Source organism: Hyla sarda, chromosome 4, assembly GCF_029499605.1.
Source record: "Hyla sarda isolate aHylSar1 chromosome 4, aHylSar1.hap1, whole genome shotgun sequence".
NCBI classification, from domain to species: domain Eukaryota; kingdom Metazoa; phylum Chordata; class Amphibia; order Anura; family Hylidae; genus Hyla; species Hyla sarda.
The window spans coordinates 153,658,305-153,676,943 of NC_079192.1; the positions used below are offsets into that span (position 1 = coordinate 153,658,305).

General features: G+C 46.0%; 1 protein-coding gene across 3 annotated transcripts in view; it reads right to left on the reverse strand.

Moving 5' to 3' along the window:
- The window catches only part of SLTM (SAFB like transcription modulator), a 59,902-nt gene extending 41,840 nt beyond the window's left edge, over positions 1-18,062 (reverse strand). For 2 of the 3 annotated variants that reach the window (XM_056572434.1, XM_056572429.1), the window contains exon 1: positions 4,982-5,228. In XM_056572434.1, coding sequence (XP_056428409.1) covers positions 4,982-5,116 — 135 coding nt within the window. In that variant the 5' untranslated portion in view covers positions 5,117-5,228. Of the gene's footprint in view, positions 1-4,981; positions 5,229-12,902; positions 13,008-18,029 lie in introns of those variants that run through there. The other variant, XM_056572431.1, reaches the window with a different exon arrangement.
- Between the last annotated feature and the right edge of the window lie 577 nt (positions 18,063-18,639).

Below are 18,639 nucleotides of genomic sequence, written 5' to 3' on the forward strand. Positions count from 1 at the left end.
AAGTGCGGTTTAATTAGATATATTTTTATAGTTCGGACATTTACTCACGCAGCGATACCACATATGTTTATTTTTATTTACATTTTTTTTTTTATTGGGAAAAGGGGGGTGACTGACTTATTATGGAAGGGGTTAAATGATCTTTATTAACACTTTATTTTGCAGTGTTATAGCTCCCAGAGGGGGCTATAACACTGCACACACTGATCTTCTACACTGATCACTGCGAGGCAATAGCCTGGTATTGATCAGTGTTATTGCCGTTCGACTGCTACTGCCTGGATCTCAGACACGGAGCAGTCATTCGGCGATCGGACAGTGAGGAGGCAGGTAGGGACCCTCCTGCTGTCCTGCAAGCTGTTCGGGACACCGTGATTTCATTGTGGTGGTCCCAAACAGCTCCCTGAGCTAACCAGCAATGTTTACTTTCACTTTAGCAAATGACACCTTTTTATTGTGTAGGTCCATACGGTTATAATGATACCCTACTTATATAGGTTTGATTTCGTCTTACTTTTGGAAAAAATCGTAACTACATGCACGAAAATTAATACATTTTAAATAGTCATCTTCTGACCCCTATAAATTATTTTTCCGCATAAGGGGACGTTTGTTCCTATTTTTATGGTGTAAAAAGTGACCAAAAATACGCTATTTAGGACTTTGGAATTTTTGGCGCGCACGCCATTGAGCGTGTGGTTTAATTTACGTAAAACCGGACCGTATACTACGGCTTAGGTCCGGTCCAAAACCGGATATGGGTCAAAACTGAGCCGCCTGGGGTCACCGTTTGACTCCGGTCAGCTCATTAAAGCAAATTGAGTCACGGGCTGATCTGGCCGGGGTACGGGAGCGCCCGGTTTGCCTCTTCCCCAGCCGGATCCGGAACCCGTATGTAAAAAACGAGGTGTGAATGCAACCTTAACCAGGGGGCCTTCAGCTGTTGCAAAACTACAATTTTCATTATGCATGGACAGACAAAGGCCATATATAAAATATGGGGCTGACTAGTGAAGAAGACCCGGGGAGCAGAGCACAAAAGTGTCGGCTTGTAGCTCCTGGTGGGGAGCCCAGCACATGTCCTCTTTATCTAGTGCAGTTTCTCCCAACCAGGGTGCCTACAGCTGTTGCAAAACTACAACTCTCCGCATGCCCGGACATCCAACAGCTGTCAAACAAGGCAGATGGATACAACAAGACCAGTGGTCAGTAATAAAGAGGACATGACCTGGACTTACTAGGCTCTGGTGAAGCTGGAGCCATTGCACCTAATTAGCATAATAAATCAGGTGCTGAAAAGGAATATGGAGATGAAAAAAAGGTATGCCTGGAATTATGATAACTAGCCTTAGGCTGGGTTCCCACAATTTTTTCCCCCATACGGGAGCGCATACGGCAGGGGGGGGAGCTAAAACCTCACGCTCACATATGCACTCTTGTATGTAATTCATTTCAATTAGCCGACCGCAGTGAAACGTTCGGTCGGCTCATTTTTGCGCAGTATGCGCTTTTTCCCCGAACCTAAAACCGTGGTCAACCACGGTTTTAGGTCCGGTTGTAAAAGCGCATACGGCGCAAAAATGAGCCGACCGGACCGAACGTTTCACTCCGGTCGGCTCATTGAAATGAATGACATACGGGAGCGCATACGGTCACATACGGGAGCGCGAGCTTTTAGCTCCCCCCTGCCGTATGCGCTCCCGTATGGGACAAAACGTAGTGTGGACCCAGCCTTATCTAGACAGGAGCTTATTTACACATATGATTTTAAGCTGACAGATCCACTTTAAAGTTATGCATTAGAAAACACCACCAATTAGGGCTGGGCGGTATGAACAAATGTGTGTATCACGGTATTTTTATAACTTTTAGCGGTTCCACGTATGTAACGGTATTTCCTCCTCCTCCTCCCCTCCGCGCCCCCCCTCCAATTAATTATCAGCCCAGCGCTGCGCTGTTCTGCCCCCCAATTAATTATCAGCCAAGTGCTGTCCCCACCGGGGTAAATACTCACATGTCACCCGCAAGCGCTGCTCTTCTCGTGCGGTTTGTTGCTGCTGCCGGCGCTGACACTCTATACTGTGCAGAATCCCTATGCCCAGGCTGCAACAGGTAAATAAAATAAACTAACGCATGTTCCGACGTCGGCCTTACGCTGGGGACGGGATTGTCGGACAGCCGTCAGCATATCACCGGCTGGCTTTTACATGACAGAGGGCTCAGCCTATCACCGGCCGAGGCGGAACATTGCTGCGGCCGGTGATAGGCTGACGGCTCTCTGACGTTCCTGTCCCAAAGAAGCAGTGGAGGCCAGTACCGGACTAACGGGAGGTAAGAAAGTTTATTTTGGGGATAGCGCACAGGGATAGCGCACAGGGATAGCGCACAGGGATAGCGCACAGGGATAGCGCACAGGGATAGCGCACAGGGATAGCGCACAGATCTTCAACCTGCGAACCTCCAGATGTTGCATGCTGAGAGTTGTAGTTTTGCAACATCTGGAGGTCCGCAGGTTGAAGACCACTGGTATAGAGTGTCAGCGCCCACAACAAATAGGAGGATGAGGAGGGCAGCGCTTGCAGGTGACATGTCAGTATTTACCCCGATGGGGATAGCGCTGGGCAGTACAGCGCTCGCGGGCAACATATGATTAGTTCCCCGATGTGGGGAAAGCGCTGGGCTGATTCATTCATTCCCGAGGGGGAGGGGCCAAACCGGTATGGCGGTGTTGGTTAAAATTCATATAGTGCAGCACAAAAATGTCGGTATTCGGTATGAACCGGTATACCACCCAGCCGTACCACCTATGTATTCTATGGGCTTAGACCACTATCATTGAGACAACACAAATGGAAATAATGCTCCTCCTATTGTTTACGTTTGAGTCATTTTGTGCCATCATGATCAACAGGGACTTTAGGGCAGCACCACTAAGGCTGGGTTCACACCACATTTTAGCCATCCAGTTGCTGAATACGCAGGGAAAGTTCAAAAAGTGGCTGCTGCCATATCCACGCCACATCTTATTTAAATGCGCCGTCCTGAGCCAGATAGTGACTCGGGTTGGCTCATTTTTGCACCGTATCCTTTTTGTGAAGGGACTGAAAACAGTAGTATGCCGCGGTTTTAAGCCTGACAATTAAACTGATGAGGTGGAAAAACAAGCCGACTGGAGTTACCAACTCCGGTTAGTGCATTTAAATGAATGAGCTGTGGTGCGGGTCCAGCAGGAATACGGCAGCGGACGGTTTTGAAATTTTCCTGCCAGATCTGGCAGCAGAATGGCTAAAATGTGGTGTGAATGCACCCCTAGATAAAGCACATGCAAATTCTGTAACCTGCAGCACTACCTCATAACCCTCTGCAGTCCTCCTTTGTACATACTAAGAGAGGCTGCATTTAAAGTTGGCCATATACCAGATCAACCAAAAAGCTATTCGTCTGTGGGCAGTGAAAAGGTATTGGGGGAGATTTATCATTTAGAGCAGGGGGTCTCAAACTCACGGAATGAAATTTTGCAGCCCACACCAGGGATGTGTAATTTGTAGGGATCGACCGATTATCGGTTTGGCCGATATTCACAATTTTGGACGTTAACCCGATAATGTCCCGCCCCCCACCCCGGCCAGAGACCACCGCCGCCGCTGCCCCATTGCCTCCCCCATCCCCAGTTTTATAATTACCTGTTCCCGGGGCCCGGACTACTTCTGGCTCCTGCGGCATCCTATGTTACGCTGGGCAATGACGAGTGACATCACCATCAACGCGACGTCACCGTCAGTGCGCATAGTGACAGCTCAGGAGGACGCGGCCGGAGCCAGAAGTAGCGCGGACCCCGGGAACAGGTAATCCGGGAATGGGGGAGGCAATGGGGCAACGACTGCGGTGGTCTCTGGCCGGGGCAGTGATATGACTCAGGAGGACCCCAGGACAGGCAGGGGTAGAGAAGCGGGTGGCGGCGGTCTCTGCCACCGCAAAAGAAGCTGCAGTTCAAAGATTTAAAGCGCCCACTTTAAATCAATGGTCTGCAGCAGTTTTGCCAGTGGGGAGATAAATAGCTGATAACTTATACCGGAATATCGGTATAAGTCATCAGCTATCGGCCCTAACCCCCAAAGAGTATCAGTATCGGCCCTTAAAAAAAAAAAAATATATCGATATTGGTCGATCCCTAGTAATTTGTATCGCCCGACGCCCGGAGCATGCAGTTCCGGGCAGATGATTTCTTCAGACAGTTAACCCTGCTTCAGGCGAGCGCCACTAAATGCCGGAAGACTTCACAAGACTTGAGGGGGGGGCGCATCTCCGTCCTCTGTGTGTTAGTGCGTCTGGACGGTTTTCATCTACACAACATCAGGAGATGTCACATCTGCCGGGCAACCACACAGCTCTTGTAAATTATCTGCGGCGGCAGTACTTTACAGAGAGCTGCCGCGGCAATTCCCCACTATTTGGCCGGTATTTGTCAGAGCATCAGCATACTCCTGCACAAGCGGTGGCGTACCCCTAGGGTTACACATACCCCCGGTTGAGAACCCCTGCTCTAGGAGTTTACTTTGCACATGCACACTGTTTTGCCAATGTGAAGAATGGCCCTGAGGTCAGGAATACAAGCCATTTCTATAACTATTTTAACAGGACCACAGCTGATCTGTACCCCCAGATCTAGGCGCATGAGCAGCAGACAGTGTGTAGAGACTGCCCTGAAGAGCTCATTGGGAACATCAAGGACATTTTACTGCACGATTCACCTATTCAATGGAAGATTGTAGGTCAACAATGTTTTGGACACAATCTTGTGTTTCTGCATTAAAAACACTTGGCAGTGTGAACATACCTTTAGGGCGACAACACTTTCAGTGTATCAGGGCACTGTTTGCACCAAGTGATACAGTAAGAGGGCGGACACCTCCTCACCCACCTATACACGTCTCACTGGGGGACACCACACACCAGCTCCCGCCCACCCCTCAGCACCTACCTGCTTCAGCCGGGCCACCAGCACGTTCTTCACCCCGGTTACATCCAAGTTCCTTCGCTTTAGTTCGGACTTGAGGTCGATAACGCGGAGCTCAGACACTCTCTTCCCTTGGGACGGGCTGCTAGATGAAGTCATACCGGGCAGTGTGACTACAGCCTACAATTACCACACCTTCAGTAACAAAGCCCGGGCCCCGACTCACACAACGGAAGCTACAGGAACCACAAAGAGAGAAAACGTACTTCCGGTGACGTCAGACGCCAGCCGCACGTACATGTGGGCGGGGCTCGTTTAGGTTGTAGGCGGAGCGGCTCTCCGGTGTGAGATGCAAACTTGCGCCCCCAGAGCGCGATCATTAGCTGTGGTCATGAGAACGTTAACCCTAACATGAACAGTTAATGGCTCTTTCAGCTTTGTATTAAGAATTTGTTCATGTTTTGTTAGATGCAAATAAGGGTAAAATGGGAAGTAATGTAAAGCTGTGGTCAAACTATGTATTTTTGTGACGTAATAATACGCAGTAGAATACCTGCCAAATATTTCATAATTTGTGTCCTTTACTTTGTTCCATGTATCTTGCCATGACTTGCATGTGGATGCGGATCCACCTCATTCTGTCACAAAATGGAATGAGTGCAAATAAATGACGTCACGTACCCATACTTAACCCCTTGAGGACTCAGCAATTTTTCATATGCTCAAAGGAGTACTGCAGCCTTAGACAAATTATCCCCAAGATAGGGCATAAGTGTCTGAGTGCTGAGATCCCTGCGATCTCCGATACGGGGCCCCAGAACTGTCACGGCTCTGCGCGACTAATTATTGTGTCGTCTACCTCACGAAGAGGTCGACAGACACCCCCCCTCCATTCAGCTCTATGGGAGAGGCGGTGATGCTCCCTCCCATAGAGATACCTGTAGGGGCCATGTCTACCAAGGCATCATGCTGTGGTTGACACGCCTCCTGCATGGGGAGAGCTGGGGCCCTGTACAGGAGATCGGGGGTCCGGACCCCTCACAATCAGATACTTATAGGGGATAAGTTGTCTAAGACTGCAGTACTCCTTTAACCCCTTAAGGACAATGGACGTACTCCTACGCCCCCATTTCCGAGTCCTTAAGGACCAAGGACGTAGGAGTACATCCTGTCCATTCCTGGCCCCCCGCCGCTAGCCAGAGGGGAGCCGGTGCCCGATGCCTGCTGAAATCGTTCATCAGGCATCGCGGCATATCGCCCAGGGGGGTCATTATGCCCCCCATGTCGGCGATGGCCGCAGATCGCTGGACAATTCAGTCCAGCGATCTGCGGCGATTCCGGGTCAATTGGGTCTCCAGTGACCCGGAATTACTGGCTGATCGGGGCCGTCAGAGACGGCCCCGAACAGCCATAGCCAGCAGCTCAAACTGCCAGCAAGAAACTACTGTGAACCTCCGCCCGTGCGACTGTACCCTAAAAACACTACACTACCACAAAATAAAATAAAAAGTAAAAAACACTACATATACACATTCCCCTACACAGCCCCCCTCCCCCAATAAAAATGAAAAACGTCTGGTACGCCACTGTTTCCAAAACGGAGCCTCCAGCTGTTGCAACACTACAACTCCCAGCATGCACTTATAGACCCTACATGCTGGGAGTTGTAGTTTTGCAACAGCTGGATGTTCCTCCCTCCCCAATGTCAACGTACAGGGTACACTCACATGGGCGGAGGATTACAGTAAGTATCCGGCTGCAAGTTTGAGCTGCGGCAAATTTTCTGCCGCAGCTCAAACTGCCAGCGAGAAACTACTGTGAACCCCCCGCCCGTGCGACTGTACCCTAAAAACACTACACTAACACAAAATAAAAAGTAAAAAAGCACTACATATACACATACCCCTACACAGCCCCCCTCCCCAATAAAAATGAAAAACGTCTGGTACGCCACTGTTTCCAAAACGGAACCTCCAGCTGTTGCAAAACAACTACTCCCAGTATTGCCAGATAGCCGTTGACTGTCCAGGCATGCTGGGAGTTTTACAACAGCTGGAGGCACCCTGTTTGGGAATCACTGGTGTAGAATACCCCTATGTCCACCCCTATGCAAGTCCCTAATTTAGGCCTCAAATGCGCATGGCGGTCTCACTTTGGAGCCCTGTCGTATTTCAAGGCAACAGCTTAGGGCCACATATGGGGTATCGCCGTACTCGGGAGAAATTGTGTTACAAATATTGGGTGGTATTTTCTGCTATTACCCTTTTTAAAAATGTAAAATTTTTGGGAAACCAAGCATTTTAGGTAAAAAAAATGTTTTTTTTTTTGCATATGCAAAAGTTGTGAATCACCTGTGGGGTATTAAGGTTCACATTACCCCTTGTTACGTTCCCCGAGGGGGTCTAGTTTCCAAAATGGTATGCCATGTGTTTTTTTTTTTGCTGTTCTGGCACCATAGGGGCTTCCTAAATGCGGCATGCCCCTAGAGCAAAATTTGCTTTCAAAAAGCCAAATGTGACTCCTTCTCTTCTGAGACCTGTAGTGCGCCAGCAGAGCACTTTTCTTCCCCATATGGGGTGTTTTCTGAATCGGGAGAAATTGGGCTTCAAATTTTGGGGGGTATTTTCTGCTATTACCCTTTTTAAAATGTAAAAATTTGGGGAAACCAAGCATTTTAGGTTAAAAAAAAAAATAAAAATTTTTACATATGCAAAAGTCGTGAAACACCTGTAGGGTATTACGGTTCACTTTACCCCTTGTTACGTTCCCCGAGGGGTCTAGTTTCCAAAATGGTATGCCATGTGGGTTTTTCTTGCTGTTCTGGCACCATAGGGGCTTCCTAAATGCAGCATGCCCCCAGAGCAAAATTAGCTTTCAAAAAGCCAAATGTGACTCCTTCTCTTCTGAGACCTGTAGTGCGCCAGCAGAGCACTTTTTACCCCCATATGGGGTGTTTTCTAAATTGGGAGAAATTGGTAAAACATCTTTTTTTTTTACATATGCAAAAGTCGTGAATCACCTGTGGGGTATTAAGGTTCACTTTACCCATTGTTACGTTCCCCGGGGGGTCTAGTTTCCAAAATGGTATGCCATGTGTTTTTTTTTTTGCTGTCCTGGCACCATAGGGGCTTCCTAAAGGTGACATGCCCCCCAAAAACCATTTGTCGCTCCTTCCCTTCTGAGCCCTCTACTTCGCCCGCCGAACACTTTACATAGACATATGAGGTATGTGCTTACTCGAGAGAAATTGGGTTTCAAATACAAGTAAAAATTTTCTCCTTTCTACCAATTGCAAAAATTCAAAAATTAGGTCTACAAGAACATGCGAGTGTAAAAAATGAAGATTGTGAATTTTCTCCTTCACTTTGCTGCTATTCCTGTGAAACACCTAAAGGGTTAATACACTTATTGAATGTAATTTTGAATACTTTGGGGGGTGTAGTTTTTATAATGGGGTCCTTTATGGGGTATTTCTAATAGGAAGACCCTTCAAATCCACTTCAAACCTGAACTGGTCCATGAAAAATAGCGAGTTTGAAAATTTTGTGAAAAATTGCCAAATTGCTGCTGAACTTTGAAGCCCTCTGGTGTCTTCCAAAAGTAAAAACTTGTCAATTTTATGATGCAAACATAAAGTAGACATATTGTATATGTGAACCCCAAATTTTTTTATTTTGAATATCCATTTTCCTTACAAGCAGAGAGCTTCAAAGTTAGAAAAATGCAAAATTTTCATTTTTTTCATCAAATTTTGGGATTTTTCACCAAGAAAGGATGCAAGTTACCATAAAATTTTACCACTAAGTTAAAGTAGAATATGTCACAAAAAGACAATCTCAGAATCAGAATGATAACTAAAAGCATTCCAGAGTTATTAATGTTTAAAGTGACAGTGGTCAGAATTGCAAAAAACGCTCTGGTCCTTAAGGTGTAAAATGGCCTGGTCCTTAAGGGGTTAAAATTGCCCTCTTCATACCCCTATAACTGTTATTTTTCTGTATATGGTGATGTATGAGGGCTCATTTTTTGCACGGTCATCTGTAGTTTTTATCAGTACTATTTTTGTTTTGATGGGACTTTTTGATCGCATTTTATAAAAAAATTTCTAGAGTATGAGGTGACCAAAAACATGCATTTCTGGACATGCATTTCTGGACTGGTATATATATTTTATTACATCTACACCATCGACTGTGTAGTTTACTTAACATTAGATTTTAATAGTTCTAAAATTTACATTGTTTGTGTTTATTTTTGTTTACATAATTTAATTTGAAAAATGGGAAAAGGATGTGATATAAACTTTTATAAGGGAAGAGGTTAATTCACATTTATTAACCTTTTTTTTACACTATTTTTTGGTCCCCATAAGGGACTATTACATTTAACCTTTAGATGGCATGCACTGTTCAATGCTGTGCTGCTAAGCGGGCTTCATGTGCCTTTGGCTGTCTAAGCATGCTGGGAGTTGCAGTTTGGCACCCACTAGGAAGGGCAGCAGTAAATATCGCTTACTGCCCCCTTCCTCCCCCCCCCACCGTCGCTTCCCTACCTGCGCCTTGATCTCCGCTGTCTCCAGCGACGATTGGCGGTCCCCACGCATCTTCTGGTCAGGTACCGGCCTCCATCTTCTCTCCCCGTTCTGCCCGACATCTGCGACCTCACTCATATCCCTCAGGATGATTGGGACTGTCACTGACAGCTCCGATCATCCCTACTTTCCAGGTGATCGGGTCACCAGAGATCCGATCAGCCCGGAATAGCAGAAAATCGCATGTCTGAATAGACATCCGGCACGCCTCCTCCATACATCTCTATGGGAGAGGCGGGGAGGCAGCGTTCGTGCATCTCTGTCTCCCCCATAGAACTGTATGGGGACGGGGAGAAGGCGGGGCATCACCGTTGACCTCTAGGTTGACACTACGCGCCTTAGCGCTCACCATGAGCGCTAATGGCGGCGCCCCATTAGGGAGATCTCTGGGGGTCCCAGGGGTAAGACCCCCCGCAATCAAACACTTATCCCCTATCCTGTGGATAGGGGATAAGTGTCATACCGCTGCAGTTGTCCTTTAAGTGGTTAACTCTTCTTCTGCCGCACCCCCGATGTGCCAATATCACTCTTCTGTCTTCTGGGCCCGGAGTTCTTCTGCATCCTGGAGCCTGACATGTCACACTGTGATCAGCTTATCACCGGCCACATCGATGTCCCGCCTCGGTGAGAGCTACACTGAGCGCAGTGTTATGTAACAGGCCAGGTCAGAAGGGAGAAAGTGGGGCCAAGGCTCGTTACATAACAATGCACTCAGCTCTTTAAAGGACATATGTCATGCAAAAAATGTATCCCCTATCCACATAAGTTTTAGATCGCGGGGGGTCCGAGCACTGGGGTTCCCAGTGATCTCCTGTAAGGAGCCCTGGTAAGGAGCCCCGGCTATATAAAGATATAAGGAGGAGGTGTGTCGGCCCCCCCCGGCTTTGGGTGAGGGTCGTGACACGCCGCTCCAGGGGAGAGCTGGAGCTCTGTACAGGAGATCTCGGGGGGGGGGGGGGGGGCAGTGCTCAGACCCCCCCATAATCTAAAACTTATCCCCTATCCTGCAGATAAAGAATCATTTTTTTTTCCATGAGCCTACTTTAAAGGAGAATTCCTTCTTTTTTTTTTTTTAGCCCTTATGCCCGGGCTGCCACAATAAAAATAATCAATAACTTACCTTTAGCTGCTACCTCGATGCTACCATTATAGACATCCCATCCTCTGTCCCCAGTCCTCTTCTGGCTTTTTGTGCCTGACACATCATGCTGTGCTGAGCTTATCACTTGTGCAAAGATGTCCAGCCTCAGCCAGTGAAAGGATGAGTGGCAGTGTCTTGTAACAGGCAATTTAACAGAACAATTTACATGACACTGCTGCTCATCTTTTCACTGGCTGAGGTAGGACATCGCTGCAGCCAGGAATTAGCTGAGCCACAGTGTTATGTGTCGGGCACCAAAAGCCAGAAGAGGGCCAGGGCCAGAGGACAGGACGGTAATATTGGTGGCACCGGAAGAGCTGTGGAAGGTGAGTTTAATCATTTTTTTTCTGGCAGCCCAGGCATATGGGATTAAAAAAAATATTAGAGTTATCCTTCAGAGGGCTATTCTGACCAGAGTGGATCTAAAAAGATCTGGGGCACAAGATCTGACCGACAATTTGTACTACTCATAGACCTAGATACACCCCCTCATCAGTATTCTCTTCCTGGATATTATATAAAACTAGGTGCACATCAGTGTTTTGCCCTGTTCACTGAGTCCTTTGAAGCATCTGGTCATGAACAATAGACACAAGACAGAAAACCAGATGGACCTCATTAAAGGGGTATTCCAGTGGAATTTTTTTTTAAATCAACTGGTGCCAGAAAGTTAAACAGATTTGTAAATTACTTCTTTTAAAAAATCTTAATCCTTTCAGTACTTATTAGCAGCTGTATGCTACAGAGGAAATTATTTTCTTTTTGAATTTCTTTTTTGTCTTGTCCACAATGCTCTCTGCTGACACCTCTGTCCGTGTCAGGAACTGTACAGAGCAGCATAGGTTTGCAATGGGGATTTTCTCCTGCTCTGGACAGTTCCTGATACGGGCATCAGGTCTCAGCAGAAAGCACTATGGACAAGACAAAAAAGAAATTCAAAAAGCTAAAAAGTACTGGAAGAGTAAAGATTTTTTAATAGAAGTCATTTACAAATCTGTTTAACTTTCTAGCACCAGTTGATTTAAAAAAAAATAAAAAATGTTTTCCACCGAAGTACCCCTTTAAAGCCAATAACGTGCTGGGATCCATTGGTTTCTGTTGTGCAATGAACCATTCAGCTTAGTTTTTTTGCTTTTTTGCTGAACACAGATGTGAGCAAGCCCTAAACCTGTACCTATAGATATGTCAGCCTTGCCCCAAATAATTTGTATGTTACAGAGTATTTCTTCATAACCCAATCCTGAACTAATACCACTAAACAAGGACCAAATAATCTCTCCAATCACATATACAGTACAAAGGCTTTTATAAGAGATAAGTTCTATCCAGTGACCTCACAGGTGAGGTCTTCTCTGATCTGAGTTGCTCTCTTTCTTCTCCATCTGTCTCAGATGGCCATAAGATTTCTCCCAAATGCAACTTATCTCTGCAGAGTATGGTGCCTCCATTAATTTATTAATAATGTCCTCACTATTAATGCCCTTACTATGTTCACAATAGTTCACTCACGTATTCCCAATGAAAACAGGTGCAAATGCATCTGTTGCACCCATTTTTTATGCGTTAAACTCAGAAAAAGACGCTGTGGGAACCTGGCCAAAATATGTTGTTTCTCTTCAATTATGTTTACATTATTTTATTTTTTACAACTTTTTTTTTTTACCTCAAAGGGACTTTTACAAATAATCAGAAGATCGCTGGTATAATACACTGCACTAGTACTCTGATGTTATATATTTTGCCTGGCCTGTCCATGTGTTCTGCCATGCTTCAGGCCCTTAGTTGTCATACAAACCCATTGATACTAGCGATTGTGTCAATGGGTAACCGGTGTAGATTCCTTACATGCCATGGTCGTGGTTTGACTGTGTAAGGGGTTAATCTACTAGGACCAGAGAGTAGTCAGAGCGGGAGTTCGTTTGTCATGACTGCTGTAAAAAGGTATATTGCCAATCAATAAAGGTGAATTTTTTAAAGTCTTTGGGGTGAAGAGCACATCCACATTTTAGGATGGGATTGTCCATGACTTGCAAGCTAGCCTGTTTGATACAGACACACTCCTCCAGCATCTACCGGTATCAGTCACTCTCCTACCAACTTGGCAGCCAATGCCAGTAGCAACAGTAGTTTACTTTTTACCTCTTTCTCTTATTTAATTTGGAAGCTGAATATGAGAAACACTGTTGCACAGCATGAAAGCTATCCATACTTACTCTTTTCATTCTGTACCGCCATGATCTTTTCCTCTGCAGGCTCTTCTGACTGGCTTCCCTTCTAGTGTGACATTCTGCTCCCAATGATGGATTCAGAGTTAAAATCTGGAGAAGGAGGGAGATGTGAGAGGAAAATAACAAAATAATGATATCACATATACTTTTAGTGCTCTCTCTCGCTATATATATAGTGAGAAAGCGATTGAAATGGTTTACGGGTATTGTTATAAGTGACCTGTCGTATGTGGAGAGCGGGTTCAAGAAAATGAAGTATTTCTCACAGAAAAGGATTGCAGTAACACATGTTTTGTTATACACATGTTTATTCCCTTTGTGTGTATTGGCACTAAACCAAAAAGGGAGGAAAAAAAGCAAATTGGACATAATGTCACACCAAACTCAAAAAATGGGCTGAACAAAATTATTGGCACCCTTAAAGGGGTACTCCGGTGCTTACACATCTTTTCCCCTATCCAAAGGATAGGGGATAAGATGCCTGATCGCGGGAGTCCCGCCGCTGGGGACCCCCGGGATCTTGCACGCGACACCCCGTTTGTAATCAGTCCCCGGAGCGTGTTCGCTCCAGGTCTGATTACCGGCGACCACAGGGTGGGCGGCGTGTGACGTCTCGCCTCCGCCCCTGTGTGACGTCATGCCTCCGCCCCTCAATGTAAGCTTACGGGAGGGGGTGTGATAGCTGTCACGTCCCCTCCCGTAGGCTTGCATTGAGGGGCGGAGCGTGACGTCACACGGAGGCGGAGGCATGACGTCACACGCCGCCAGCCCGGTGGTCGCCTGTAATCAGACCCGGAGCGAACACGCTCTGGGGACTGATTACAAACGGGGTGCCGCGTGCAAGATCCCGGGGGTCCCCAGCGGCAAGACTCCCACGATCAGGCATCTTATCCCCTATCCTTTGGATAGGGGAAAAGATGTGTAGGCACCGGAGAACCCCTTTAACTTAATATTTGGTTGCACACCCTTTGAAAAAATTTACTGAAATCAGTCGCTTCCTATAACCATCAATAAGCTTCTTACATCTCTCAGCCGGAATGTTGGACCACTCTTCCTTTGAAAACTGCTCCAGGTCTTTCTTATTGGAAGGGCGCCTTTTCCCAACAGCAATTTTAAGATCTGTTCAATGGGATTTAGATCTGGACTCATTGCTGGCCACTTCAGAATTCTCCAGCGCTTTGTTGCTTCTGGGTGCTTTTTGACGTATGTTTAGGGTCATTGTCCTGCCGGAAGACCCAAGATCTCGGATGCAAACCCAGCTTTCTGACACTGGGCTCTACAGTGCGACCCAAAATCCGTTGGTAATCCTCAGATTCATGATGCCTCGCACACAATCAAGGCACCCAGTGCCAGAGTCAGTAAAACAGCCCCAAAACATCATTGAACCTCCACCATATTTCACTGTAGGTACTGTGTTCTTTCCTTTGTAGGCCTTATTCCATTTTCGGTAAACAGTAGAATGATGTGCTTTACCAAAAAGCTCTATCTTGGTCTCATCTGTCCACAAGACGTTTTCCCAGAAGGATTTTAGCTAACTCAAGTTCATTTTGGCAAAATGTAGTCTTGCTTTTTATGTCTCTGTGTCAGCAGTGGGGTCCTCCTGGGTCTCCTGCCATAGCGTTTCATTTCATTTAAATGTTGATGGATAGTTCACGCTGATGCTCCCTGAGCCTGCAGGACAGCTTGAATATCTTTGGAACTTGTTTGAGGCTGCTTATCCACCATCCGGACTATCCTGCGTTAACACCTTTCATCAATTTTTCTCTTCCGTCCATGCCCAGGGAGATTAGCTACAGTGCCATGGGTTACAAACTTCTTGATAATGTTGCGCATTGTGTACAAAGGCAAATCTAGATCCCTGGAGATGGACTTGTAACCTTGAGATTGTTGATATTTTTCCACAATTTTGGTTCTCAAGTCCTCAGACAGTTCTCTTCTCCTGCATACACAGACACACAGTGCAAAGACTAAGTGAACTTCTCTCCTTTTTATCTGCTTTCAGGTGTTATTTTTATGTTGCCCACACCTGTTAATTGCTCCAGGTGAGTTCAAAGGAACATCACATGCTTGAAACAATCTTATTTTTCCACAATTTTGAAAGGGTGCCAATAATTTTGTCCAGCCCATTTTTGGAGTTTGGTGTCACATTATGTCCAATTAGCTTTTTTTCCTCCCTTTTTGGTTTAGTTCCAATACACACAAAGGGAATAAATATGTGTATAGCAAAACATGTGTTACTGCAATCCTTTTCTATATGAAATACTTCATTTTCTAGAAAAAAATTTCAAGGGTGCCAACATTTACGGAAATGACTGTTGAGCAGAACCTAGACATATTTACTAAGGTTTCCATAGAAAATGTGGTGAATTTGAGCTGAAGAAAACCCCCACAGCTCAGAGCAGTTGTATAAAAAGCAAAACGTAGGGAAAAGTTCAAAATGTAGGGAAACCTTAGTAAATACCATGGAAAAATACATGTCAGGAGTCCAAACCCACAAAGAAAACTCCCCTCCTCTCTTAGTAAATCAGGGCCAATATACCGTATTTATCGGCGTATAACACGCACTTTTTAGGCTAAAATTTTTAGCCTAAAGTCTATGTGCGTGTTATACGCCGATAAGCCGCTGCAGTTCAATAATTTAAAGTGGGCGCTTTAAATCAATGAACTGCAGCGGCTTTGCAGGTGCAGAGACAGCCAGCGCTGCCGGCTTCTCTGCCCCTGCCTGCCCGTTCTGTCCCCCTGACTATCGGTGCCGGCGCCCCATTGCCGGCGCCGATAGCCAGGGGGAGAGAAGCGGCGCCGACAGCCAGGGGGAGAGAAGGGGCAGTGGCACCCATTGCCGGCGCTGCTGCCCTGTTGCCTCCCCCCACACCGGAGGCCTGAAGCAGCTTGGACCCGACCCCGGCAACAGGTAATTATGCAACCGGGGATGGGGGGAGGCAACGGGGCAGCGGCGCCGGCAATGGGTGCCGCTCCCCCTTCTCTCCCCCTGGCTGTCGGTGCCGCTTCTTTCCCCCTGGCTATCGGTGCCGGCAATGGGGCGCCGGCACTGATAGTCAGGGGGACAGAACGGGCAGCAGCGCCGATAGCCAGGGGGAGAGAAGGGCCGGCAGCAGGGCTCTAGACCCCAGGAAAGGCAGGGGGAGAGAAGCGAGCAGCGACGCCCTCTCTCCCCCTGCTTTTCCTGGGGGTGTATCGAGGTATACACGCACACACACGCACACTCATTTTACCATAGATATTTTTTTTTTAGCCAAATATCCTTGGTAAAATGAGGGTGCGTGTTATAGGCCGGTGCGTGGTATACCCCGATAAATACGGTATATACTCTTTTGAACGGAATTTCTTAGAGTGAAAATATATATAACTTGTGCTGAAAATACAAAGTGGTGTAGAAAGAAAGATCTTGCACAAAAATGTTCACATTCTCCTTTCTAAAGTACCCACACTGCAATGGCCAATATAAGAATAAACGGAGATCCCAACCCCTCTACCGATTAGATGTTGCAGTAAATAGTGATTGCAGTAAATCCAAGCAGTTAGATAGAGGTAGGGGGCTTCTTTCGCCACTTCATCGCTGCCCCTCAGAACACATGCAGGATGCCAATGATTACTGTGACAGCTCGGGCCTAATGCAGGCTTCTATATTCCTGCTTCACTCTGACAGAAATAATACACTGCAATATAGAGGTATTGCAGTCAGTTGTGTAGCATAGGTTGAGAGCACTGGGGCAAGGCAAGATATTGCACCCTCCCGAGATAGCTTGTGAATGTAAGCAGTTTATACTGTGTATGCATAACTGCTCACTAGGGGCATATCAGGGGCGGACATATCACCTGTGCAGCTGGTTAAGCTGCACAGGGGCCCAGTGTGTGAGGGGCCCCCCCGCCCTTTGAAAGGGTGGTGGGCCCCCTCACGCACTGGGCTGGCCCTAGCATGGGACCCAGTGCACATAGGACGGGGCAACCAGTCTTGCCCCGTCACTAAACTGCTACGTACATCTGCCTGCGGGAACTTCCTGGCGGAGGTGCACGCGGTGATTGACGTCATCGCAAGCATATCTTATAGAGCGCACCTCCGTCAGGAAGTCCCCGCAGGCAGATGTAAAAAGCGCAGGCCAGGTGAGTGTGTGTGTTGGGAGGGGGCAATGCTACCTAATGTGGGGAATCTATGCTATGCTGCCTAATGTGGGGAATCTCTTCTACACTACCTAATGTGGGGAATCTATGCTATGCTACCTAATGTGGGGAGTATATGCTACGCTACCTAATCTGGGGAATCTATGCTATGCTACCTAATGTGGGGAATTTATGCTATGCTACCTAATGTTCGAAATCAATGCTATGAAACTTAATGTGGGGAAACTATGCTATGCTACCTAAAGTGGGGAAACTATCCTATGCTACCTAATGTGGGGAAAATATGCTATGCTACCTAATGTGGGGAAACTATGCTACCTAATGTGGGGGAACTGCTGCCTACCTAATGGTGAATAATTAGAGTCGCAGGACAATGTTATGGCATAGTATTTTTGGGATTGGGGGGCGTCCAACAGGCACATTCTTCGCACAGGGGCCCTCTGCTGTCTGTGTCTGCCCCTGGGGCATGAGCAGGATTTTCTCAAGAATTGGGGTTAAAAATAAATAAATAAATAAAACCCTTCATACTAGAACCAAATATTACCACAGCAGTGACTGCACTATACCATACTCATATTATAAAATAAAAACCAATCTACACAGAACACTATCAACCACCAATAAAACCACTATATATAAGACAAATAATACCGCCACACTACTACTGCACATAACTGGGTAATACTACCATACAGATACTGAAGAAAAAGCAATATAGACAGATATTACCCCCATACTATAAACATACTGTATGGTGGTAGATACCAATTCTAAAACAACTGCAGGTCGTATAGGTGACATCTTCTTGGAGTCCTCTTTTTATTTCTGTCTGGGTCAGACCCTCATAAAGACTTCTCCACACGGTTTGTCAGACAAACACCTGAGGCTCTGCCCTCTCACAGCACCCCGTGTCTACAACAGTGGAAACGGTAAAATGTATAAAACATTATATTCAGTAATATTCATTCTTACCTCCGCAGCTAAGTTCATCCTGTATGTTTTGTGCTCCAGGTGATCTTCAACGTGTCATATGGCGCTATGCCAAAGGCAAATCCTTATACAATGAGAGAGTTAAACAAAGAGTCTATCCATTCTAACAAAGCAAATATACAATATTTACTTAACAGCCTAAATGTAATGCATGTTTTTCACTAAGAGAATAGTATATATTCTTACTACTTTTGTAATACATATTACTTGCATTTACAATAAAAGAATATAATAAAGAGTGCCTTTACACAAGTTTTATTTGGCTATGTGACATTTGTTTGGCTGCATATTTACAGAAGTCTCTTTACATATGTTTCCAATATATGCAGTATTGTAACATATGAGCAAATATAAGCATATGGCAACCACATAAATCTTTTTTTTTTATTAATCTCAGAATTTTTATATAATAAACAAAAGGAGTAATATTGTCTTACCTGTCCCCTTATGCTCTTGTGCTGGCACTTTCCTGCACCCCTGATAGTCTCTGTTAGAGATGAGCGAATTTTTGAAAAATTTGATTCTGCCGATTTGCCAAATTTTCTGAAAACATTTGGTTTGGTCCAAATCTATTTGTGGTGAATTGCTATTT